A 27693-nucleotide genomic window follows, 5' to 3' on the forward strand; every position below is an offset into this window, starting at 1 on the left:
CGAAAGGAGCACGTAAACTTGTCAATTGTGCGATCAAATTTATTTGAAAAGAAGTTGGTCTATACATTTTTGCATGCACGTACACACATATGCATCGTTATTTTCTCTGAAAATATTACTAGTTTAAGCTGATTCTTGTAAGCTATGGCGAATGCAGGCACGTGCACAAGTGCATCCGTGATATGCATAGTATTAAGATTTAGACAAGTTGCTCTTGAAGTTTCTTTAGTCAAAGTACCGTGCAAATTGTTCCTTTATAGCCGGTTTTATCTGTTGCCTGTACGTGTGAAATGTGTTCTAATTTATGAGGATCAGTGTCTGCTATGAAAGAAGGCACACGCGGGGAAAACTTTAGAAAAAGAAACTTAAAAGAAAGCGTTGACTTTTAACTTATATTAAAAGTAACATTTTTTTTAATGAAATGAGCTGAAATGAAATGTAAAACATTTTATTAACGCGAAGCAGATATTTGAGTTGAACGTAATAGCGAATAAATGGGAAAATGTTTATTCGCATATTCAACTAATTATATCATATAGATTTTATTTCCATTTTTCTTTTAGAGATTTAAAAATATATTTCTTCTACTCTGAAGCATAATAAATAGAAACTGGCTTTCAAATTTTTATTTCAAGTAATATAATATAATGTTTATTTTACACGTATTAAAATGTTCCTTTGCAACAAGATATGAAATAGTTTGGAAGTTGACTCGAATAAATCGTAGAACAATTGAATCGTTGTTCTCGACGATTCTTGAATAATATATCGCGTAAGTAGCATCGTATGTATGTTGATGGAAAGCGTCAAGTGCAGAGAGCACTCAGTTTTCAGAAGAATTTTTTACTCTTCTGATCGACGTGTGGTCACTGCGTCGTCTGTTATCTCGTTCGATATAAATGTCAGCTGAGAAGCATTATCGAACATCTGATTTATGACAGAGCTTAGCCACTGCCGATCGGTCTTCTGGCGTCCGTGATTTTTCACATGTAACGTTATCACGATGAGAGTTTCACGATGTATAGCAGCAACGATGATACACAGTATAGAGAGATACTAAATTAAAGCATCGAGTAGCAGCATTGATTAATACAGTCACATCTAGAGTTATCGGTACATAGTATTTTATTACTCGCAACAAAGGGTAAACCAAGACTCTAAACAGTATTTTATAATTGAAATTTTTAATTTAACGAGAGATCGATTTAATTGATATTTAGATTTATTCATTAAATTATTAGTTATCTTGCTCGCACGTATTACGCTATTGAATCAACTGCGAATAAAAGTTTTCAATGGCTGCTTAAATTGAAGAATTTGACAGTTAGCTTCAAAGAGAAGGGTTACAACTGATCTCAACTTCGTTATGAACATTTTTAGTAGTTACAAATTTACAAGAAACAAGTTAAAAGCGATGGACTATATGCGGAATCCTGTTACACAAACAGCTTAACCATTATAGCGTATGATATGTTGTATATTCATATATCCAACTTTACGCATTAACCGAGGTTTGCTTATAATCCATTCGTTCTGACGCTATTATAAACTTCGCTGTATCTTCCTCAATGGATTATAAATACAACGACGAGTATTCCGAACGTAGAAACACAGTTAAATTATCACAGGTGCGGATTTATTCATGTGTGGTTGGTTCGTATTTTTCGATGGTAGTCTGCCGGGATTAAAATTGTTTTCTCTCGGTTAATAGTTATCCCGTGGACAGAGTGTAATTTGCTGTCCCTTTATTTACCCACTGAACATGATCGCTTTACTGTTTCTCCTGAAACGCTTACCTCTACCGAATGTAATTTCTATGGAAACTAATTAACGCAGAAATTTGCAACCAACCGTTTGCCTTCTTTCACGCGGCGATACGTACGCCACGCGTGTTTGATGGATACCGGTTTTACATTGTGTTCGTTGTAAACTCGTCGTGCGAACGCTTTCCATCGTCAACAATATAACATCGGTGTATATGGTAGTATGCACATACCAGCGATATAGGTACTGGCGTTTGAAAGGAGCCTTATTACAAACACAAATTTGCTTTTTGAGCGACGATCGTGAGCGAATTACAATTAGCTAGAGATTTGACAGAATTTAATAGAATTCTCAAAGGAGCGAATAGTTTTGTCAAACACAAAATTCCATTTAAGGCTGGATGCACACGAGCGACATTTTACCGCCCGAACCCGCTGCTGCCATATGTCTTTCTTTGTTTTCCTATTAAGAACAACAAAGATAGACATATGGCCGCAGCGGGTTCGCGCGGTAAAACGTCGCTCGTGTGCATTCAGCCTTAGAGTGCAAACATTGTTGGGAAATTACGTCGTTGTGAACTACATTAAGATATTTTAAGAACGTTTGAAGGGTTTTCTTAGTGTGACCACAGACGAGTTAGTCAATAGCATAAGGGCACCCTCAGACTATCAATATATATCGTCGATATATCAAGGTTCTCGACTAAAAGGATCAATATGTGTTATCGATGCGATGTTATCAATATTTATTGACAAATCATATTTTCGTTGAGAACCTTGTAATATTGGTAATATATTGATTGTCCGAGGGTAACCTAACGATGTTCTCCGTGAAAGTAGAGCTTGATCGTATCAGTCACAAGCGGTGCAAATGGGGTCGCAGCGGTTTCTCGAATTTGTCGTCGCGAAAACTCTTTTCCCTTATCCGATTCCTGTGTACAAAGTTTAACGATACAAAAAGCGTACCTTTCTAGGACCAAACCCGTTTTAGGCTCCATATTACAGAGATATATTTCTTTTTATCAATTATCGATAATGGAATCATAGTTTCTCTGATGTTTCTGCGAGGAAGACGTGGTATACGTACTGTGGACAAAATTTGGATCATAATTGGAAGAACGAATATTTATAATGTAATTCGGCATTTCTGTTAACAAATACCCTGTAAATTTCGTAATTTTTCCTGTAATTTCGTACCAAAAGTTTTACGAATTAAGTGTAATTTTTCTGCAATTTTTAAATTCCTGCTGAAAATTCGTTGATATACAGAGCGAATTCAGAGAAATTTTGTGCCGAGAGTAAATATTATTTTATAATATATACCTGTTCTATATATACTAGCGTAAAATATACGCACTTTGATATGAAGATAAATATACAGAGTGCTTTTCAAATTCGATAATATCTACGCAAACTTTTGCGACTGACTGTACATTTATCGTGTATTTAGTTAATAATTTGTTTGTTACGGTACAATCTAGCGTATACGTAACATCGAGCGTGGCAGGATTAATTACGCATTTTCATGTTATTATCTCTTGTTTGTTATCGTTGTCAAATGGATGATGGATAAAGGGGAAATGTAATATAACAAGTGAAAGAACATATATTGCCTTCAGCATGTTTTTCTCGAAAAATCGGAACTGGCTTTTAAATCCTTCCAATTTTCATCTCTAATTTATCCTATTCATCTTTGTAACGATTACAAAGCGATAGAAACGGTATATTTTAATATTTTGATTTCCGGTTAAATACGCGAGTTGTTGTGACAGAATTCGTAATGACGAAATGTAAAATGACAGCGTATGAACGACACACGTCGTGATAAATTTCAGTGACGAAGTCGATAAAGCGAAAGAAGATGTATTTATCACGCTCGAATTAACAATTGGCGTTCGTTTATCTTCCTTAGAACAGATATATATTTACTATACGTATTTCGCTGGAAATTGGATAGATACATATAAATTGTAGAACGAAACTTCAAGCTTCCTAACTTGTTGACCCACTTGGTAGTCACCGGTGATTCGGGTTACGATTTTCATTAGTACGAACAATTTTTCATGCGATCGATGTAGATGACATTGCCGGAAAAAAGTGCGCAAATACGATAGAATATCTTTTGCAAAAATTAATTATTAATTTCAATCTACCGTCGTCAGGACAAAATACATAAAACTGGCGTGGCAGGAAATTACATCGACGTTGTTCCGTTCCGCTATTTCATGAAATTGCAGCAGCTTCTAGTGTTTGCTACTTTTCTGCGAGTTGTCAATATTTTGCGTTAACATCGTAGAAATACGTTTCATTAATTGAATTCTCGCAAGAGGTCCCGTAAGATTTTCTTTGCTATTGTTTTAAAGATAGGAACAGATTTTTCTCCCTCTGGCGGTAGCGAAGTTTGCATAATTCAAGCATGACACTTCAGGAAGATAAACTGACGAAGTTGAATCTGAAGTACAACTCGCGGCGGAAGAATGTCGCGTATCATGGGGAAATAGTGGAAAAATTTCCATGGCATTCGTGGTAATCTCCTGGGGATCCAAAAATTTGTGTTTGTAGTTTAGAGCGCGACGTTTCGAAGGGAAAGCGACAATTTCACGGGCAACAAACCAAGGCAATTTGCAATTTGCAGAGTGCCCCGGCGTCGGTGAGCTCATTCTCCATAAGAAATTCGTCACTTCGTTAAAGGGAATTGCCAGAGTGAAACTCCGATGTTATCGCGTCGGATTTTCCCGAGCGAAACCTGACGCCAGTCTCCTCGAAATTCTCACGAACATTTTCGCCGCTCGATTGCACACCACAATACTCACTTCTGGACATTTATCTGGTAAAGCTTTAGTTGCCTGGATATCTAGCAGTCTTTATTGCTAACTTTATCAACGATTTTCGATCTCGCGAGCACATTAAACGACAATAGGGGTAAGAGTGAAATTTATGGAAAAGTATAAAAACAACGATAAGTTTAGAGCGTATATAGGGCTGTTACATAAATTTGTTTTTTTGTTCTTTTTCTACGATCGGAGAAGACGGAGATAATTATAAATTATAACCTAACAGAATTAAAACTTTTTTTATTGGATATTTTAAAGAAGGCTTAAATTTAAAGGGGTAAATATAAAATTGGCCATAGTTTTCGGATACATCGGGTTGTAGCAAAAATTCGCCCTGTTTTTATTTTTATCTGCAAACGAAGAATACGCGATAAATAAATATATATATATGTTACTACAATCTAGAATTGGATCTTGCTTCGAGTATTTTAAGAATTTTGGATATCACCCTTTGAATTCCCTTTCACATATATCTTATCTAAACGTCATCCAATAATACATTTTTTATTTTAAGTATAATCGTTTCCTGGCTAAGTAAATGGTTATTAAAACACATACACACACACACACACACACGTACACACGAATTACGTGAGCATTACAAGATTAATGATTTCAAAAGAGTGTTATTAAAATATGAAAATATTCTTCAATTTCTGTCGTATAAAAAATTGACAAATATTTCACAGCGTGTCATTGGCTTGTCAACGAGCTAAAAGCTCTATATTTTGGCTCGATACGTAGTGTCAAAATGATTCAGCTACTTTGGAACTTTCCTCTGATCCTATAGCTTCATAATTCGTGGTTGATGCGATCGGACTCTCGGGGGAGTTTATAAGTTCGTGAAAGAAGAACCGCGAATAACACGAAGCCGAAGAGAAATTATTATTAGTTGAGAGTTGTTTACGAACCGAGGATCCGTTTTTAGCCACTTCCTGCTGCTTTGTCATGCCCGTGTCAGCATAACGCCTACGTAACTTCGTTCAGCTAGCTTTAAAAAAGTTGCACGACAAACTTGAAGTTGCTCGTCAACTTTGCTACCACATTTCGTGTTCGAGTTATCATATGGCGTGCGCTACTTTCCCCTCTTCCCTCGTTTCACTTCGATTATAGGTCGTGAATTACACCAGATGCCCATTCAGATAGCAGCATTTTCCGATAAATGAAACGCCCGAACACTACAATGCATACACTCATAAAATTTACGTACGTATATATATAAACGAAAGCAGAATTGGAATATAAAAGTTCGATGATCGTAACAGGGTTAATCAATCGTTACAAAGGATTCGTGTGTTTCATGAACAAGCTGCAAGGAGAGCGTTCGAATAATTAATTATCACCTAACGCGATAGCAGTTGGTAACAAAATTTGCATTTTGCGATCTAATAGAACGTAGAACCCATTTAATGAATTAATAAATAATAGGCGGTGGCCAGTGTTCTGCTTGTTTCATTGTGCTTTTCGCTCGCCTACTTCGTTCGCAAGTGAATTCTCGCTCAATTTTACAATTTTATTCCTCTTAATCGAGCATGAAAACCATAAAAATCTTTTCCCCTCGATCTTAGTTCTGTTCGTTTTCACGATGTACACGGGAAGCGTACGAGGCTTCAAGAATTTTATTCTATTTCGATATGTTTGATTCGTAGAATAAATTCACAAGGAATCGTGGCTATAAGTTTCCCACTAAACCGAGCTTTTATCATCACTTTCACGTTCATTTTACTTTACAGCCACAGGTTTTCTACAATGCACCAATAAATCACTTACAGCGTACGATACAACAACAAACTAATGTAATTTTCATTTCGTGACGGGAATCTCGAGTTTCAGTCGGTAACAGCTTTGCAAGATTGCACCGACTGATCGATGGTCTCGCATTACCTTTATTTATTCACCTGGACGTCCGTATTGTACGTCGATTCTTCCGCCTGGAACCTGCTTACACGAACGAGTGCCCCACGCAGGCAGGATTGCGCAACAGTCAACAGGATAGCTCGTCCGTTTAAAGGATACAAAAGGCATAGCATACCATCGCGAATATATCGATCTCTAGCTCTTGTTAGTTAGCCAACCCGTGTACGTTTAATGACGGAGGTAACAACGCGATGAAATAATGACGTGGAATAATGAGCGTGAGATTAACTTAATTGAGTATTAGAATAATTTACAATGCAGATGTGTAACGGTGGCCATAAGTATTATCGATACTTCACTCGTTACATTTATTGGAAAATTCTAATTATATCTATTTGGTGTCTGATATTATAAGGCAGATACGAAGCGGATAAAATAACAGATTTACAGTAAAATGATTAAACAGAAAACGAGAGCAGCGAAAAGCATCCACTTTGTACTAAATAGATATATTTTATATCCTAACATTTTGTGAGCGGCAGTGTATCGATTTGAATTGTTTTGTAACTGGTCAGTGTTTATTGAATGAAATTGATTGAAAACTGGTGGTTGGCATGCGGTTCTCATTGCATTATATTCACGCATCTTTGATAAAATGTTATTAACATTGTTAACGATATAAATTGATTACTTGATTGCAAATATTCTTAATTAACAGACAAGGTCACTCAATTTATGTTTTATTTATACAATGGCGCGTATTAACCTGGAGCGAAGGTTGCGAAAGAAACAGTCGACAAAGGGAAGAAACTAGATTTATCAAGAAAAGCCACCAGTTGAGTGTATTCGATCTTGGAAGGGGATTGGCTTGCGTTCAGAACGTACTAAAGTGAAAAAGGCGAAGGAAACGATTTTTCATACGATATAACGTGGGATGTTGACGAATCATTGTGTCGAGAGTCTTTAGAGTGTCGTACGTAAAGAAAGAGTTGACAGAATCGTTTAATCCTCTAATCGTGTCGAAGATATTGGATTAATTTATAGCAGTCACCATGCATTTACTCATTTGTCATTATAATGAACTATGATTTACCGTCTACAAAATTTCCATACTGTGTATAATCACCTCTCGTACAATATTTCATGCTTCCTGTTGATAATGACATGACACGTGTTGGAAACTGAATCCAAATATTTAGTGGATGAAATTAACGAGCGTTCTTAATGCGTTAGCAGGATGATTGGTAGCGGATTAAGCAGTTATCAGATGGCATTAATTTAGCGAGTATAAAAACAGTTGCGTCTCGGCTCGTTCTTAAACGAATCGCGACACTAACATTCTAATTAAAGTCGTTATTGATTGTTTCTCGACTATGCAGGGCACGAGATAAATTAAATGTCAGTCGTTGCAACTGTCCTGGGAATGATCGCAAATGTTTCATCGTCAGACACGGAATTTCGTAGTGAAATTACTTTATTGGATTGAACTGGCTGCTTGTGAAATCGGCACGGTGCATCAGATGGATGTTTGTATCGCTGCCGAAGCGCAATTTATAACGAGATGGAAAATATTTTCGATACATGAAAGCTTATTTATTGCACTGTCGTATTTAAAATATTAGTCCAGATATGCCCGGATTGTGTTTTTCGAACTAATTTTGTTGTCTCTTAAATTTGAAGGGTAAATTCGATTATTAATTTCTCTGGCAAAATAAAAATAAAGTAGAATATGAAAGTATTATTAGAAGAAATTTAATATATTTGCAGCTGATTAACTGATACGTAAATAAAACCGCATTTATTTGAACGAAGTCTTAATCAATGCTCGATTAAGTGAATTTCTGTTTGTGGGATCCATTTATATGAACGCGAACTTCATATAAATTGAGTTCTACCGTACAATGGTATGCCGATAATTTTTCTAACCACTGTTGTACTTTTTATAATACCAATCACAAGAACTCAATTATTCTTTCAACGTACTAACTGTCCGCCATTCTATAACAATTTTACTAATACCGCCACTTGCTCGTAATAAACCAGAATTGCCGCGACAAATATTCGCGACAAAGCGTCTCATTACGCGTCTTTTTTTTTCAGTTTCATTAAAGCCGAAGCTTTTAACGTGCCCGTTTCTCTTAGATGCGTTCGTATGCTCGTCCTGCGTGTCGTTTAAAGTCGCGTTTCATTGATAATTCTCTTACGCTCAAACATATCGAAGCAATCAAAAGTGTATTCGTAGAGAACATTCAAACGGGTTGTACGCGCGTTCAAAAGCGCAGGAATAATTTCGTTATTCGACGCGCAACTGTGCCGGTATGTTTCCTGCAACTCGCTCCGTTATACACGCCTCGATAAAGTCTAAAGTCTTATTAAACATTTAGTAGGTTGCGCAATGGCAAAAGTTGCAAAGTCTTCGCCATAGCTTTGTAGTTCGATACGCCATCGTTCGGCGCCGGAGACGGAATTGAAAATTCGAGGAGATCGGAAATCACGAATGAAATTCCTATACTAAAACTTCGTTTCCATCGAGCTTCTGCTGGACCGAAGGTCTACACCTAATTCGATTTAAACCAGCTCCTGTTTAGTCGAGCACATTAGAAATTTAATATAGGAATGCTTCGTTAAAAAGATTTCGGCAGACTGGCTAAGCGACTTGTTGTTAAACCGAGTGGGAAACCATCTCACTTTTCTTTGATTCAATTATATCGAGAACAGAGCCACGTGCGGAATAGAATGATTTTGCATTCTTCTGCTTCTTTCTTTCCTTTCGCATACTCTTGAATAACTTTTGCATTTTCTATTTAAATCGGTTTGTCGGGAGTATAGATTTTTCGATTTCCAAAGCTCGAAGCTTTCGAAGCTTGAATCTGTATATCCTTATATCCGGCGATCAGAAGCTGAGGTTTTTTGGATTCTTCAGATCCTATAGCGCTGCGGATCACGTAAATTTCTGAATCTAGTTAGCATAGATTTTCTGACCCCTAAATTCCAGTAGATTCGAGACTTGAATCTTATCGTAATCAGATGCCAAGACTTTTAGATCCTTTGAATTGTACAGCATCTGGATGATTTACTCCCGAAATTATGCAAATCAGGTACCTTGAGCTATCATGGAACCTTGCGAGAGAAATCCGCAGCAGAGTCTCTCGGGAATAAATATTAATTGATGATGATTTATTTAGAATAAATGGATTGCACATACGTTGATTAAACAGTAGAACGATGGTTGTTTAACGCGAACTAATCACAATAACGCACTATAATTTAGACAACTCAATAGTTAATTCGCAACTCTCGTCACAACGGATCCAACGCTCTCACTCTCACCGCACTCTCACTCTCACCGCACTCTCACGACACGCTAGCAACACTATCTCGACAACGCAACTCGCACTTTCCGACTTCTCGATTCGCACTCTCTGACTTCTTCACTGACACTGACCGTTCTAGCATCCCTTTGCCTTTTATTAGGCCCACAACACACGTATTCTGCAAACACTGGTGGCCAGGGTCACGCAGGCCTTTTCTACGAAACTATTCAATTGAGGGACCGACGACGCCTCGGCTCTCACGACATTGTTTATGGTTTACCTGATATCATCTCTTAGGCCTTTTTGTCCACGATGCTACAATAATAATGGAATTGTTTGCGTTAATCCCTTAACCTACAATTACGGGTATAGCCCGTAATACAATGATCGGGCCGAACGTAAATATTACAGGCATAATACGGGTCATCGTATTACGTAAGTCGTACAAATGGCTTGTTTACGTTTCGGCCCAAAATTCTCGAACATAAATCGTAAGTTAAGAGGTTGAATGAATAAATCTGTACTATTAACGAAATCATTAGTCATGGCTAGTCATAAAGTAAACGTAATAATAATAATAACGATAATAGTGAGAATTCCTATTTTGTCACTCTTATAATACTTCTCGACTAATATTATTTACCTTAGATGAGAAAAACGTTTGTCCGCATATTTTATCCTATTCCCTAGATTTGGAAGAATAGAAAGATTGAAAAGAATAGAAAAATGGTTAAAGAAAATTTTTTTAATATTCTGGAGTAAACAATTTTAAATAATCATAGATACGCACGATTTAAAAACCATCGGTATTTTAAAACCATCAAATTGAAACCTTAAACGATACATAGAAAGTGAAGTTTATTTAATGATTCCGGATGGAATCCTATAACCGAAACGCTTTCGCTAACTCTGTTAAAACACTCTCTACTCGACCAATACATTCGACCGTGTGAATAAAAGAGAGTTGTCGAAAGCAGATGTCTGGATCCGTTTCAGTATCAAACTGAAAGAGAATTGAGAAAAAGATCGAGTTTACTTGCGGATCGTTTCGACCGAGGAATTCGCAGAAACAAGAGAATCAGCTATGATTGCTGGATGAAGAATTGCACAGGCATTCCTACAGCGCGTAGTAACGCTCATTGTAATTAATGCAGTTAATGTAAAGTTTAGTCGACCGTGGTAATTGAACGCAGCTGGTCTGTAATACGATTACTCGTGACAAGAAAATTGCTGGTTGATCCCAGGATGATCCCGGATGGACAGAGATTAGATTCAATAAAAAAAAGACACTTCTAATGGGAACGAGTTTAATCAAAACCATGTGCTCTATGACCGAGTATAATTTAATCAAGTTTTTAGAAATACGTAATTTTGCAAAGAGATGCATTTACTGCACGAATGCTTCATAATTAAATCATGCGGAATATCATAGACACGAAGCAACTCGTGTATCTCGTGACTCGGTCAGATATAATTCAACATGGAGCTTTTTCAACACAGGACAGCCAGTTCTTTTTATCTCCGGTCGTTATGTAGCATTTAATTATTCCTTCGAAATAGTTGCTGCAACTGTGCCGGAAATTTCCAACCGTGCTTTTAACCACCGCCTCCTATTCTACGCCAAAAATACCTTGTAATCTGTTCGAGTTGATTGCTCTCATTGAAACTTCGTTCTCAATTCCCCTTTCTTCGCAAATGACTTAAAGGTATCTCCTTTCCTTTCGTTTCCCCCCTTCGAAGTAACTTAGCGACTTTTCCGACAGTCACCCATCGACGAGCGATCAGAACCGATCGATCCAATCATTTCGTTTGACTTGTTAAAATTTAGACGAGCTTCTTTCGATCCGTGTAAGGAGGTCTTAGATAATAAGTCGGTTAATTCAACTCGTGAATTCCGGTTGATGTTGGATCATTTTACAACTTGGCACTAAGCGCCAGCTCAACTGGAGCAATTGAGATCAGCTTCTTCTTGCGTTTTCTTATCTCCGTCGCGATTCGCCAGTTCTCTGCTTGGGCTTTTCATAGTTGAGTGAAGTAAAAACGAGATTCACGTGTTTCAGCGTTGGGGACTACCGACGACTCGAGTGTGAAATTTCTAGTAAATTAGTTAAAACGAAAGTTACGTCGAAGAATACGTAATTAACTGAAGATCAGCTTCTTATCTTTGCCACGATTCGCCGGCTCACTAATTAGAATTTTCCCAGTTGAACGAAGTAAAAGCGAGACTCATCTATTTAGCGCTGAAATTGAACCGATGATTGAAACGTGAAATTTGCAGTAAGAGTTAAATTGAAAATTACATGGAAAAATGCATAGTTCAAGGAAAGGACGAACTTTTTAACCGCGTACTTTACAAAGAGTCATTCGAGTCGCCAAAAACCTCTGCTGTTCTTAATCCATAAAATTTCAATGACGATTCTACTCTGAGAGTTTTAACAAAATTACTGGCACGTTCGTGTTCCAAGTTTATTTTTTCCAGCCCGAGGATTGACACATTAATAACATGAAAAATGCGAAAAGATTAGTTAACGCAAAAGATTAAGGAACATTCATTTCTTCGAAATTTTCGTCTTCCAAGAATGTGAGAACATTAATTCTAGAGATTCAAGAAGAGAATATCAATGATTGTTTAGAGTATAACCTCGAATACTGATAAGCGTATATTTATACTGTGAAGATTAAAAATAAGAGCCTCGATTTTTAAGAACGTTTCTAATTAAATAATTGGTAAAAATCGAGTCTATGTAACGGCCAAATTATTCGCTAATTGTTAAAATAGTCGTTGGAATAAAAAATTCCTTAATATGTATATACGTCAACGAAAAGAAAATTCTTCGTTTTCTAATTAGTGAAAGAAACACAATGGCACAGTTCAAACAGAATTACCGCTCGTTATTCACCATGATAGTACATTTCTAGTTCATCATAGTCCATCATAATTATTCAGGGACAATTTTCATTTTCGAACACTGTTTTCGCAATTGCGAGACTGGCGAACGTCTCTAAATGACCAGTCCACCGTCACGCATTTTGGTTCTAAAACGAGGAATTTCCTTCTGGCGAGGTGCGTTTCACGCTCATTAACGGCTTCAAAGAGCGTGCTTCAATAAAGTCTATCTTCTTGGAGTAAAAGAAGAAAACCCTGTGAAAGGGGTTGATTAAACACGTTTTTGCGAAGAACAGCGACTACGCCTCGTCCGACGGACGAAAATGTTTCCCTCGAGTTCTTTTATTTCACCCTGGACCCTTTTTCATCCGTTTCAATACACACGCTCATTGTTCTGCATGATTTTTGTTCTTGCGCCGGTATTGTTTTCCGACCTCTCTTCAGAAACTTTAAATTGCGTCTGAAAGGAAAAATCAAGACAGTTGTCGCGTAAATTTCTCTGTATTTTACGCTTAAATCTTTTTTACAGACTTATCTTTTGTGATTCTCCTCTATTTTACGTTTAAATGTTTCTCACAGATTTATTCTTTTGTTATTTCTCTGTACATTACGATCTAATTTTTACGCTCAAACACTTTTACGAATTCATTTTTTTGTCGTTCTATATTTCATGCTTCAATATTTTCTTTTTCTTCTTTTTTGCGGATTCATATCCTTGCGATAAATCCCTATAAAATTTCAATGTTACGCTTTCATTTTGAATATATTTCCGTATTTCCTGAGAGGTTCAACCGCGTTCGTAGTTTACGTGTGTAATAAAATGGAAAATATAGTTCCGAGGGGTGCTGGAACGATTCAACCTGACAAGACGCGATTGGATTTGTTGCAGGTGGCCAAGTTGTTCTCCTACACGTGGACGATGGGCCTGTTTCTATGCAAGTCGGTGCATTATATGCAGAGCGTCTCGGCTATTTGCTCGGTCGTCACGTTAACTGCAATGTCGATAGAAAGGTAAACCTGACATTATTACCTGCCCTGGCTCCGTTGTATTTTCCTCCTATTTTCTGCACGTCTTTTTAAACCGCGTCGCGTGTTCAAATAAAAATTGAAAAATGGTAAACGACGTCTTTTCTCTAATTATTAATTTGGAATACTAATTTACCACTACATTGAATTAACGGTATTCGACATGAAAATGCAAATAATACTGCAATCTCGAAGATAAATTTGAATAATAATGGTTAATTTAATTCTTAACATTAATAATCTCGTGGTTTGATTTAGGTTAATTGCGGTAGTGTATTTTATAGTGTATAGTGATTATTAGAGTATAGATGTTCATGCATATTCATGTTTCTGTGAATACAATTAAAGCAGAGATTTGGTTCACTGCGCGTTATAACTATTTTATATAGTTTTGCATTCTATGCATTTTTGCAATTTTAAATTCCTTATAAGCGCGAACGTTCACGATCTAATTTTTAGAATCGATAGATTATCGCGTCAGAACGAAGCAAAATAATTATCGCGAAAATTTCGTCTAAATATATAATTATTATATTAATATATAATTATTATATTGTATTATATATATAAAGTATATAATTATTATATATAAATATATTTCGTCTAAACAGAATATAGACGTACACATTTTTTAACAAAACCATGCAACTTCCTGTTCTACTTTCAAATGTTCAGGCGCCAAAAAACTCACGGCGCTTTAATCTTAAAGGGTACCGACTGTTCAGAGATTAAATGTCGGGAAATTATTTAACGCAGCTCCGTCGTCGTGCGCTAGAGAAGCGTAGTTTCGTTTAATTGACGCACTTAAACGAGCTCTCTTAAATTCAATTTATTTAGGTACAGCTGTAGCTTCCCGTGAATAGTACGTTTTCTTTCTATGAAACACGAAAAAATTCGTTTCACGAGGGACCAGCCAAATTCGTTCCATCCCACGGTGTAATTTTATCGCGAAACCGTATTGACCTTCGTGTCCTCGCATTCTGAGAATTCTTCTCTCTTGCGATTAACGATACGCGTGAATTATATTAAATTTCGCAAACCAGGCTGTACTTTGTGATTGATTGATTCAACGTGGATAATGATCGATAATGATTACAATGGAGATAGGAGGAGAAAGTTTGACGAGTGGAGAAGGTCGACACAAAAGTGATAAAGCATCCTAGATTATGAAAAAAATGCATAGGTGGGTTCCTTTATTGGATGTTGCGCGAGATAAATCGATCGGAAACTCATATTTTTTCGACCTTCCCTTCCCTTATCGTTCCTTCTTTGTACCTATGTAATATGTTCCAGGAGAAAATAAAGATAAACAAATATGAACCTGTCCGATGTAAAACTGGTCAACTTCACTTTTTTGCAACTGTCTTAATGCCGTAACATATTAAGCTGCAAGATTAATGCTTGGTTTTTAGGAAACTGTAAAGACCTTTTTACTTTTTTCAAGTATATTTTTCGTAAGAAGATAACACAACAAACAAATTGAAAAGAAATTTCAAGAAAAAGTCACAAAATGCGATGCTTGTTACGTTGTTAGTTTCTCTACTTTTTCATTTATGCAAGTGGCCAATGTATCGTGGATGTCAATCATTTCAAGAGATTGTCATTTAAATGCTCTATTTAGAAATTAAATTAAACGTATTTGTCGAGTTTTTGTATCATTATCTGTTACTCGTTTATTACAACTCGCCAGTAAAAATACTGTAAAATGGGAGAAACCTTGTCAAAAATAAGATAATAAAATTATTCTGCACTCAGCTTCCTTCTGGGAGAATAATACACGTTCATGTTATTTCACTTTGACGATCGAACCTCGCGACAGATGTTAATAGCAATTCCAACACGTCGCCCTGGATTAGATCCAACTAAAATATTAAATAATCGCCGGGTTTTCCTCAGAGAACACGATAAATGCTTAAAATAACTTATTAACATTTCGCAGCTCGATTTACATTAAAATAATCTCCGAGCATAATCTCTGTCACTTACGTTACGAAACACGATTTCCACAATTCCATACGATTATTAACACGCTCTCATTACCATTTAATTTACATATGTATATACGTTGAATTTTAATCGGTATGGAAGTCATCTTAAAATTCTCTCCCTTATCCTTTTCCGATTTCTCGATGCGGAAGAATACAGGATTTCGACGAGTCATCCGGAAATTCGCAGGGAATTTGCTTCGCCCTTTTCTTTCAACACCCTTCGAAGACAGTTAGCAGGCGAGCAGTCATAAATTCTCCCTTTCATTTCAGATCGGATTGCGGCCCACTAGGGATTGCGATTCTTTTTCTCTTTTGTTCTCTTTTTCGCGAAAAAGTTACCCGCGTGTCTTATTAAACTTTTATCAAGCTTCGTAACAGCGAAATCATCCGTCGTCCGACGACTAGAAAACGTAGGATTAAATGGAAGCCGTGAGAGCTTTTTCCTGGTTTTGCATGGTTTGTGCGAAAAATAACAGGATTGCGAATCCATTAATTCCAATACAATCAAATACAATCGTATTGGTGAAAATGGCGACGTAATTTATTTTTCTCGAAGTATATTCCTCCGATTTGTACGCAACGTTAGGAATAAAAAATAATTAAGGAATAAGAATTTTATAGAGTGGAAGTAACGGTGGTGATTCATAGTCAGAGACGAAAGTAGATTTAATTAGTCGCAGCACGTTTTACTGCTAATACATTTTTTAAGATAAATCAGTCACGTAATCGCTAGAAATGGTTAATCAATAAATTAACAGGTTCTTCAAGGTGTGTTTGTAAAGTTACCTTGAATACATACATATTCGCCGCCAGTAGCTTGTCTACGTGTTTTAAACTGAAAGAAACGATCTTACACGGTAGAAGTAGTAAAGATTGTTCATGGTCAGCCACGATAGTAGATTTAATTACTTTTATTACGTTTCACTGCTATAGCTCTGTCACGATAAATCACTTACAAGGCTAGAAAAGACGAACCATTAAACGAGTACATTTCTGGAGTTGAAGATATTTTTGAAGTCTTGAATGTTTTCTTACAAATATTCTTCTATCGAAATAAATGATTGTAATCGATATGATAAAAAATATGCAGTAAGAAAATCACCTATAAAAGTGTATACTAACTTCGAGATATATGTAAATTACATATAAACGTCACCTCGAAAAGACAAAAAAAAAATTGATAGATAACATTTACACATTGTGTACGATCTCTCGGCGGAAGCTGTTTCATCTCGCAGCTCACGTTCCCTTTCCATAAAAGACCCAATAAGATAGACCTATACGCGTAATCCAACAGCTTTCTCCCAACGTGCAGTCATGCTTAAAATTTATTTCATTCTAGGGGAAATTGAATCGCCTTATCGTCGCCTGTCTTTCTTCCACACCGTTGAGCCTATCGACGGTTGCTTCTTATTGTTTATCTCGCCCTTTGTATGGAAAGGAAACAGATAAAACCTAGGAATCGTCCATATTTCTGAAGGTAATATAAGGGATGCTGAGGAATTCTGTAGATGGTCATGACAGATGCTGCTAGGCGATAGCGTTGTATAGGGTTGTCGATGACTTTTGTCCTCGAGGTTGGATATTTTCCTCGTCGAAAGTGTTAGGACGTACGATTTTTCGATTTACACGATGTTCATCGTAGACTACATAATTTGTAGTCCTTCGGGTTCCGGTCGTGTTTCCGATTTTAATCTTTTCTCATTTTACTCTAAAAGATTATTTTATTTTAATATTAGAAGGACATAGATAGGCATCTGTATTGTTTGGGATATAAAACTGGTTGTCATCGAAATGGAATGGCAGGAATTTTTTATGGTAATCCATATTGGAAACCAGATGCGCAGATATTGATTTTTCTTTGGATTATTTGGAATTGTAAATGTAACACTCACTGGTGGTGGATTCTCTGACGGTGTATATTAAAACCGAATTCGCCTCTAATCATTTTTATACTAGTCATCATATTTATTTTCCACAAGTAATATCATCGTGGGAGTAAGCATTCGCGTCATATTTTTACGCCAGCTTTAAACAACCTCTGTCATTCTCCGTTAGAACACCATGGAAAATGGAAAACTGTTTTATCCTGTATAAGGATAAGCTTTTCGTGTCGTCTGCTGTGAAATAAAAGTTTCGTTTCGCGAGAAATTTCCATCGACTTTGGCAGAAGTTTAATTTCCCAACTTCTCTAATTTTTAGGTAAAAGAAAATATTAATTTATTACTTTCTCGCAAATAAAACAACTCTATACTTTTATTTTATTCGCAAATCTTTTTAGCTTTTATACTTGTCGATCGATACAGTGTCCCTTTTGATGAGAAAGTTTGATTGCATGTTAAACAGCATAGTAAATAATTATGAATCACCCTTTGATCTTTCAAAGAAATTGCCAATATCTAATCTACAGTGTATTGCGTGATGAAACTGATAAGATTATTTCTACTACTAATATGTAGCTAGTTCAATGACGTACATTATTAGGTACCTTCCTATTTAATATATTTTGCGCTGGCTATGTAAAAAGCCCATTTCATTTCTGATTATGGAGTAATACATGTATATGTATAATCTCTGATATGAAAATTCCATTATTAATAAAATTCTCCAAATTCCAAAATTAATAAAGTGTATCAAACGTATTTTTATCCGACTAGCATGAAATATACTCTTAATTTCGTGCGAAACCTTTAACATAAAAGAGCCACATATACAGACTAGTTGTCCATGGTGTCCCCGTCACAATTCCATCTCTTCTTATTGTATAAAATCATAATATTTTATAAAATTAATTCATTATTTATAGAACATTTCCTATTCAAAACAGCTTCTTAAACACAGTACTACCTTGTGTCGTGATTGAGAATTTCATTTTATTGTATTATTATGATCGACGCTATTCGCATCATCTCGTGGAAACTTTACGAAGCTTCCATCTATCTGTCCATTTCATGCCAAAGTAGATTTCTTGGTATATGTAAATAAAGTACAGAATCTGCGCTGTATATTCCTCCTCCAGCTCTGACCAGATTCGGTCTCGAGTTTTCATAAAGTTTCAATGAAATATTGTACATTGGTACAGCTGTTTGTTTCGTAACGAAACAGGCTGAAGTTTATATTCGGTACGTAACTATCACGTCACTGTTCCACCTACTAAAGTGACGTTATTCTGTACAACGCGCTGCTGCTATCGAGCGACGGAAGAAAGCGTAGCTTTCGCAAGCGTGATTCTGTTTAATTCGTTTGCACCGAACGTCGTGGGCAAGAGAGTTGACTGATAGAGAGGCTAGAAATATAGAACCACTTTGTATTCGTAGCTGCGCCATGTGGAAGAGAGGGGAACGATCGTCGCGAAGCTTTTCATTTAATCGTATAGGCGTCGAGCGAAGAAAATGAGGAGAAAGCAGGAAATGACAAAAAAACGAAGGTAAACGCGGAAGAGTGTCAAGGAATAACCGTAACCATAAAAGAAAGCATTTGTCGTGATTTTTCGTGTGGTTCTATCGACTCTTCTTCTTATACGTAGTCACTTTCCTCATTTTCTTTTTGGAACGTGGTTCCTACAAAATCCACAGGGTTAAAGATTATAGCAGGCCTCTCGGCAGGTAGTCCAGTCGACAATAATCGTCTGTCGCTTCATGAAAATGTGCTTGACAAATATGTCGAATTCCGGTCATCAACATAGTGCATCAGTAAGCAAATTACACGTTCTATATCCTTATTATTTATTCATTTATGTAAAAAAAATATACAATAATATAATTTTTTTTTTATTTATTTATTAGAATATTTACAATCAATTCTCGTTGAGAATTTTCAGTAACTTAATTTGGCGTGACACAATGACATGGATTATAATAGTTTTATATTGTTGGTTCTAGTAGAAACTAAGGATTTAATCTAGAGGGTATTTTCTTTTTAGTCTGTGGATCTGGTCCGTCGTGTCTAGTAGTTGGGTGACTAATGGGTTGTGGTGGTTGTTGACTCTTGTGTTATATCTGCTTCTGGACTTGTGTATTTCATCTTTGACTATAGGTATCTCGAGGTCACGGTGGATTAATAATATAAATGAATAAATAATTGTCATTGGTAGTGATAACAAGTCAGAAATAGTGCGCGGACGTATCAGTGAATTACACACTGGGTTTCTAACATTTTTCTCAAGTTCTTTCTCAAAAGGAGTGTAATCGGTGGACGAGTATATTAGCATGTTTGTAAACGCGATTAATGCAGTTACTAGGAGCGTAACTGGTTCTGCATAACGATGCGTGGAAAATTGAGAAACTCTCGTAAATCCCGGATGGAGTAGTAAGCTTAACAAACTGAAGAACCTCTGGGCAGCTAATGTAACGCTTTACCATTTTATATACGAATATGGCATCAGCTGTGAATCTACGTTGCTCCCAGGGATAATAGGTATTACAAGGAATTAATCCGAGGGGCGTTAGCAACTGGTCGTAGTTATGGCAAGAGATGAGAATGAAATTTCCAATTTTGTGGGAAAGAGAACCTACGGATCCACGTTGAATCCTCTCAATGAAGATAACATGCGTCACGTGGACATTCTTATAATGAGACCAAGAGCTCGCCAAGCCAACGATGTAATATGCTCATAATGCTCCGCAAACGATAAGATGGGTGCGAGTATAAGTCCAAGATCCTTCAGGATGATGATCTCGTTAAGAACACATATGTAATTTAATTAGGATTTCATCGAGCGGCATTTTCATGAATTTTCGATATTTTCTACATTCTTTCGGTATATGTGCAGACTTGATAAATATTACGAACGTGTAATAGTGAAATACCTGAAATGTCTTGTGGTGGCACTCGACAAGCCAAATACCACCACTCGACACTAACTAGTGTCTGACGACGGCAGCGCAGTGGTTAACATCTTAGGTTGCGAACGTTCGGAACCCGGGTTCGAATCCCGGCGACCGGAGTCCGATTTTACTCCCATGCACCAAAAAACGGAGGAAAAATCAGCAGTACCCCGGCAGCGACATCTACAGCCCCCAGTGACAATTACAGCGGACCAGGCCCAACTACTACAACTATAACTCACTCACGGCCACCTCAACACAATCTGAATATTGTTAACAGCAATTTTTGTTATATTTGTTACGTCGCGTGAAAAAGTCCGCGCGACGTACCTTAATGTCTGACCGTCAAGGCCCAAGTGTCGTTAGAGAAACCCTTAATAAACCTAAGGCCCACCGAGTCTCATTAGGTTGCAGGAACCTTGAATCCTGCAAGTATTTTGGGTTTTTTTAGCCGGTATTTAAAAGGGTCATTAGGTCTATTGAACGCTTAAAAATTACGGAGAAAGCTGGTAGTTATAACGGAAAAAACTGTTAATTACATGATAGGGAAAACCAGGCATTTATAGAAATGTCTGGATTTTCCTACGAGTCATGCCGATAGAATGCTTCCATATCCCCACTTCAACCGTTAACGTCTTAGCCAATGGGTAGCGCGGATCCTTGTCCTTACCTTTCCTAACGAAAAGTATGAACAACGAATCAGCTTCCTTCGTTCCAATGGGACGCCCATACCGAGCTTTCCTCCGTAATCACATCAGAACGAACATCAGAGTTCTCTATGGTTCCGACGAAGAGGTTCTCTAGCCCCGACGGAGAGTTCCTCCTACGGCTCTCACAGTCAGTCGTTCGAGTCAGTACGAGTCAGTCGTCAGTTCAAGCCACTCAAGTCAGACAGTCGGAGTCAAGCAGTCGACGTCTCCTCATTCGGTCATTCGGTTGATTCTGTTGATTCGATTCAGTCAAAGTCGGATCTGATCAATCGCCACATCGACTACGACACGAGAGCCTTCCTCTATCAGATTGGCAGTCAGAATCTGAGCAAGATCCAGGCAATCTTCATACTCAACGACGTTACTATTGAGTGTGATTAAACGAAGTTGTTGGAGAAAAATATAATCATAACACTGCAAATCACGGAGTTATATTAATTCAACCACCCCTATTGTCTTAACGGAAATCAGGGGATCGATCTACTCGCGGCGTCGATCATTATAATCGTAACGGGAATTTACGACTCCCGTTGACGTGTTTCCTCGCGATTGCGTCTCCCCGCGATTGGTCGAATTTTACAATATTTATGGGTCAATTTATGCAGCACCATTTACCTCAATATCGATCTATGAAAATTACGCATTTTAAAATATTAATTCGAAGAATTCGAATGATCTGATATCATTCCTGGGATATTTTCAAATAATATTTCGTCATTCTGATTTTGTCCATGTAACTTCATGGGTTTATCTACTATGCAATCTCGCGTAGCCACTGTTGTTTTATCACACGCTGCTGTGTTTATAGGATATCGCCAAATTAATTAAAAATTTTGCTTGTGTTACAGATATTACGCTATAGTTCATCCAATGCGAGCGCAGTACACTTGCACAATAAGTCAGGCACGCAAAATAGTAATTACAACTTGGGTGGTGTCATTCCTTCTCGGTATTCCTATGATCTTCACACAGGTGAGAATTATTTTTTTTTTTTTAAAGAGTATGGTTTAATTAACATTGTTGCTCGTGGTCACTTGCGATGAGCTCACTGTTTTATATTAGAGATCTTTAGTTCAATGGCGAAATCCTAAGTTTTTTAAGTGGTATAACTAAGTACTGCAGTACAAACATTCCGCAGTACAAACATTCCGCATACAGCTTCGTTCTGAACGCACTAAGCTACTTTTTAACTGCGTAGCAACTACCGTTTTTTGCAAATAAGTACATTGAAACAAGTTGCAGGGCTCGTAATTAGACTGTGACCGTTTCTGCCTTTATGACGATTTAAAAAAATGCAGATCTATATGGAGCTTATACAGGATACAGGAACATATTAAATTAGGGTCGAAAAAGCTTCATTATAAAATTTAATATGAGAATTAATTTTCATTTTAGATTCCAGATCAGATATTCTGTCAGATAACTCTAACATACACATCTGTGAGAATATGGAATTACATAAACGTCTGCAGGTTTATTATAATTAATATTTATAATAGAAACGTCCACTAAATTATCTCGACGAATTTGTTCCTCGACATGGTACAAAATCATCGTAATTGTCGAGTTGGTACCTGCAACAAATTTGATCGCAAGTATCGCGATCAACTTACTTGTGAGATTTCAGTCAACTTTCTTTCGAAATTTTGATCACGTATCGTGCCTCGACTAAATTCTATCTAAACGCAGAAAATCGAGAAAATGGAAAGCTCAATCTTCTTGCAAAATCCAGCGTCACAGCGTCAGTTATCAGTCCCTTTTATCCAAGCTCTTTCATGCAGTTCATCAAAGTAAAAAACTAGATAGAAATCGCAAATAGCGATTTTTTGCAATTTCGATCCCCGATACTCCATTTACAGAAATTGCTGGCTCGTGCAAATATGTATGACATAGCATGATTGCAGCATGATCGCAGCCTGAGGAAACGTTATTCACAAAATGATGACTCTGATGTTCGTTTCATGTTCGTTTCAAGTTTCAAGGCGAGAAACATCTGTGCATCGGAGCATTAAAGGGCTAATTTTTTTTAGAAGTTCGAAAGATCGATAAGAGAAATGGAAAATCGCGGGAAATCGCGTGTTCGGTCAGCTTCAGTCGAGAGATGCTTCGTGCTATTTCTTCGATATCTTGCACCCGAGTTATTGCTAACATTCTAAAAAACGGTCTCACTACTGATTCATTTGAATTTCTCGATGATTCTTGTCACTGCATTTCATATTTTGCATTGTCAAAATTTAACATATATATAATAATAATTATATAAATAATTTTACAAGTTACAGACTATCTGATTATATATATTTGATATAAGATTATAAGATGTTAAAAAAGAACGTCCCAGCTCCACCAACCAGTCTATTAAAAAATATATGTATAACGTGTATACGAATACGCCAGATATGCTATACTATATAATGAAATTTTTGTGTTTCCCTATGAAAAGAAAATGGGTAACAAAAGAACGAAAGAGATAATGGAACACGAGATAACGCTTGGATGCATGTGTTTAGTAAAAATAAATGGGCCGAGTGTGACGGTAAAATGGCGTACGATACGACCGTGAAGAATTGTATCGCCGTTTCTAAACCTATTTCGAATAGTTTAATAAAATGTCTTTATGCGATGCCGTAAAGCATTGGAATGAGGAATACGTTCACGAGTATGTACATAGCTTGCGATTGCTAGACCGAGTCCATGGAGCGACTACCTGTTCGATAAAGTGTTCCTTTCTGCGAAGGGAATCTGTGGTATTCAGGTTTATGGTTTGACATACAGTTGGGATATAGGATAAAGGAATATTTCAAATTAATATGCTATGAATTTCAATAATTTTTGTAGCGAAAATTGTTTACAATATTATGACGATAAAGTATAATATTTATTCGCCGCTCATTAAATATAAATTCATTTTGCAAAATTATTCTTTTCATACTTTTCATTTTATAGACTTTCTTTTATCTGCTTCGTTTTCTTCAAGATATTTTAAACATTTATTTGATGAACATGCATTGAAAATTTATTAAGTTAAATTAGAAAATTACAAATATGTTACTTGCTTAATTTTTAATTGGTGAATAATTGAACTAATGTTACTGATATTTACAAGCACATGCTTCATACGAAAATAATATGTAGCCGTGCGACGCATACCAGGCTAACGATCTTTCTGCAAAAATAATGTGAATACCGCCTCGGGGCGAGGGTCGGATTAACGAGCGTCTATCGACAACTGTTTCTCGACAGTCGACACTGCGACGCAGTACGTGACACAAGACGTACGACGCTGCTCTAATCGAACGACGGAAATAATCGCAAGCTTAGGTAATAATTGTAGTAATAATTATTCGTATTAGACGTATAACATATAGACGTATAACGTAGAAGAACGTTCGTCGATAATAGTTCGCAGTTCGTAGTTCGCAATTCGCAGTTCGTAGTTCGTAATTCGTTAAGGAAATCATATTGAAACCTTCGATAATTGTTCGTTACGCTATCCACGAACATTTCATAAAGATGAACTCACAGTAGAACTCAATTTATAGAAATTAGGTTTTAGTTAATTCCCGTGTCATGTCGCGCAAGACACCTGCACTTCAGCCCGCACAGCTTGATAGCCAATGATCAACCGTCCTTCCGACCCTCAATAGGCCCAAGAACCCACCATAAACTTGAGCTTCTACATTCATTGTTCTAACATATTGCTTAAGTCAATCTGTTTGCCCGGAAAGATTTTCTAATCCTAGATGTGTTTCTTTTCTTTTTTTTTATTTTTTAGAATATCTACAATCAATTCTCGTTGAGAATTTTCAGTAACTTCATTTGGCGTGGTACAATGATATGGTTTATAATAATTTATATCGTTGATTCTAGTTAAGAAATGTTTTCGGCTGATTTTTAGAAAGGTCCTTAGGTTTATCATGCGCTCTTAGGAATTACGGAGAAAGCGAGCCACACCGAGCTTTCCTCCGTAATTGCACGAGAGCAAAGAGTCAGTCTGTTCAATCGCCACTTCTATTACAACACGAGGGCCTTCATTTATCAGAGTATCGTATCTCAAAATCTCGTCTACGCCCTTTATATCATACGCAACGGTGTAACTCATTGGTGTATTAAATGTTGGATATATAAATTTTATAACCCTGTTAATCGCAGTGTTATACTAAAACAAACACCCCTACTATTCCAACCGAAATAAGGGGATCGATCTATTCGTGGTGTCGATTATTACAATCGTAACGGGAATTTACGACTCCCGTTGACGCGTTTTCTCGCGACCGCGTCTCCCCGCGATAGCTCGAAAATACATGGTTCAAGTTTATGGTGGGTCCTTGGGCCTGTTGAGGGTCGGAAGAACGGCACGTAGATCGTTGGCTGTCAAGCAGCGCGGGATGGAGTGCAAATGCCTTGCGCGACATAACATCCCGATTGACTGGATTTTTGCTGCTTGATTTCGCTTATCTAAACGTGATTTTCTATTACCTGAACCGAAGTATACCAGGTAATAGGGAAAATGGGTAATCCCCTATTATGTGAGCTCCGATTACTATATAAACTGTTTGTTCCCCCGACAAATTCAGATAAGACTAAAACTCGATGTAAAATTCTGTTTCAGACGCACAAAGAGGTTGGACTGAGGGTAATTGCTTACTGGTGCGTACGCGATTCAGAATTTGGACTTTTATGGCGTGCACACGAGGTTTACATGTTGGTTCTGGTTCTGGTGTTACCCCTGGCCGTAATGGGCTATTGTTACACGGCTATTTGTTGGGAGATTTGGCGCGTTATGAAACGTCGATATCATCTGACATCCCGTCGCACGTAAGTTTCTAACTAAATTTCCCATTTATTCGATAAAAAAATCATAATATTTTTGTCCCATCGAATCGTCCAATTGCATGTCATTTTATAATAATATAACACGATAGTCGTGTATTTCGGTATTCAAACGTTTTATTCACATTGATGAAAAAGAGATAAAAGAAGGAAAGAAGAATAGAACAACGCGATAGATTTTAATAAAATTTATCCCTTCCTATGAAATATAGTTTTTAAGATTTTCATTTCTATGGATTCGTTTCCGCCAAAGATGACCGATTAGGATTCACGTAATATTCGCTGACAGTAGGATCCGTTATCGATGCTGACTTTTATTACATATTCCATAATGGAACGCGTCGAAATTTGAAATCTCCGATTGATTCCTGACTTTGTAATACTAATCTGTGGTGTTCTATTATATATTCACTGTCACTTTCAGATTCAGCGATTCATGATCGAAATAAGTTTTCCTTTCTCGGTTTCATATTTAGCTTTGTAAATTAGTAACTTTTTATGATTCGTGCAGTATGTAATTCTTCGCTAGGTTTATCCCGGAACCTAGAGAGTCTTTATCTTTATTCTCTCTTTATTATACGTTAGAATTTTTTAACAAATATGTCCAGACTACTTTTCTCGTATTTATTTTCCATTCGTTTTTCGCCAGGTTTATTTACTTGCATTAAAATCCACAGTCAGCTTTTTTTGATTTATTCGTATTTAGCTTCGTATTTTGATTTATTTCATTTAAAAATCAACTACGTAGAAACGTGTATAATCAGAACCGTAAAATAAAATTGTAAATATTTATCTACATTTTTATATAATGAAATATTTGTACAATTATTCAAAAATATGACGGAATGGATTGACTAATGTTCATGCGACCTTGAAATTTTATACTTGTCACTCTTTATCAATTTCTTTTTATGAACATCGATGAACATTCAATATGAAACAAACATGAACGCGAGTACGAATGAAAATGATAATTTTGTATAAATTTATAGAAAATTGATCGACTCTGTGATAACTTTCCCCATTTTATTTCTCATCTGCATACTGTTTTATGCGTTTCGTGTATCAATTTATCTGTTGAATGTCTAAAAGCAGCTGTAAGTTTGTATACACGTCAGTGCCAGTTGTCGCATATTTTCTGCGCGATAGAAAAGCAAATACACTTTGCAGAGTAACATTGTGAAAGTTTTCTGATTCCGAAATATCGACGCACCACTGTTACGCCTTAGAAAACAACATTGAAAAAGAAATCTTCGCTCTTTTATTATATATGTCAATGAGAGGTACGGACAACCTCTGAATTTTTCTATTGTTTCAGCGTTTAAATATACTCTGGTTAAAATATCATTTTCTTGAGATAATTTCTCAATAGTTTATTTATTATGCAGAGTTGTAAAAACGATGAAATGTTCGGCAAAATTTATTCCACGTAGATAATTCGCATGATAATTTCCCTTCGTTCTATATCCTCGAGACAAAAATTCTGCATCGAATAACGTTTATCTTTTCTCGAGCCCCAAAGAAAGCAGTCATCGTTAAGTGAGTCATATTTCTATTAATATGTCTATCTCAATGGAATATAAAATTCTGATTATATGCAGCAGAAATATTCGAAAGCAGACCGTAATAAAACGATTTAATTATCACGACAAAGT

General features: G+C 36.6%; 1 protein-coding gene across 7 annotated transcripts in view; it reads left to right on the forward strand.

The window, feature by feature from the left end:
• Window positions 1-27693, forward strand: part of LOC100647787 (QRFP-like peptide receptor) — a 79942-nt gene that overhangs the window by 39046 nt on the left and 13203 nt on the right. For all 7 annotated transcript variants that reach the window (XM_048412298.1, XM_012316093.3, XM_012316094.3 and 4 more), the window contains 3 exons: window positions 13545-13666; window positions 22054-22177; window positions 25818-26023. In XM_048412298.1, the coding sequence (XP_048268255.1) occupies window positions 13545-13666; window positions 22054-22177; window positions 25818-26023 (452 nt within the window). The remainder of the gene's footprint in view (window positions 1-13544; window positions 13667-22053; window positions 22178-25817; window positions 26024-27693) is intronic.

The sequence above is a fragment of the Bombus terrestris genome, chromosome 14 (assembly GCF_910591885.1).
Source record: "Bombus terrestris chromosome 14, iyBomTerr1.2, whole genome shotgun sequence".
NCBI lineage: Eukaryota > Metazoa > Arthropoda > Insecta > Hymenoptera > Apidae > Bombus > Bombus terrestris.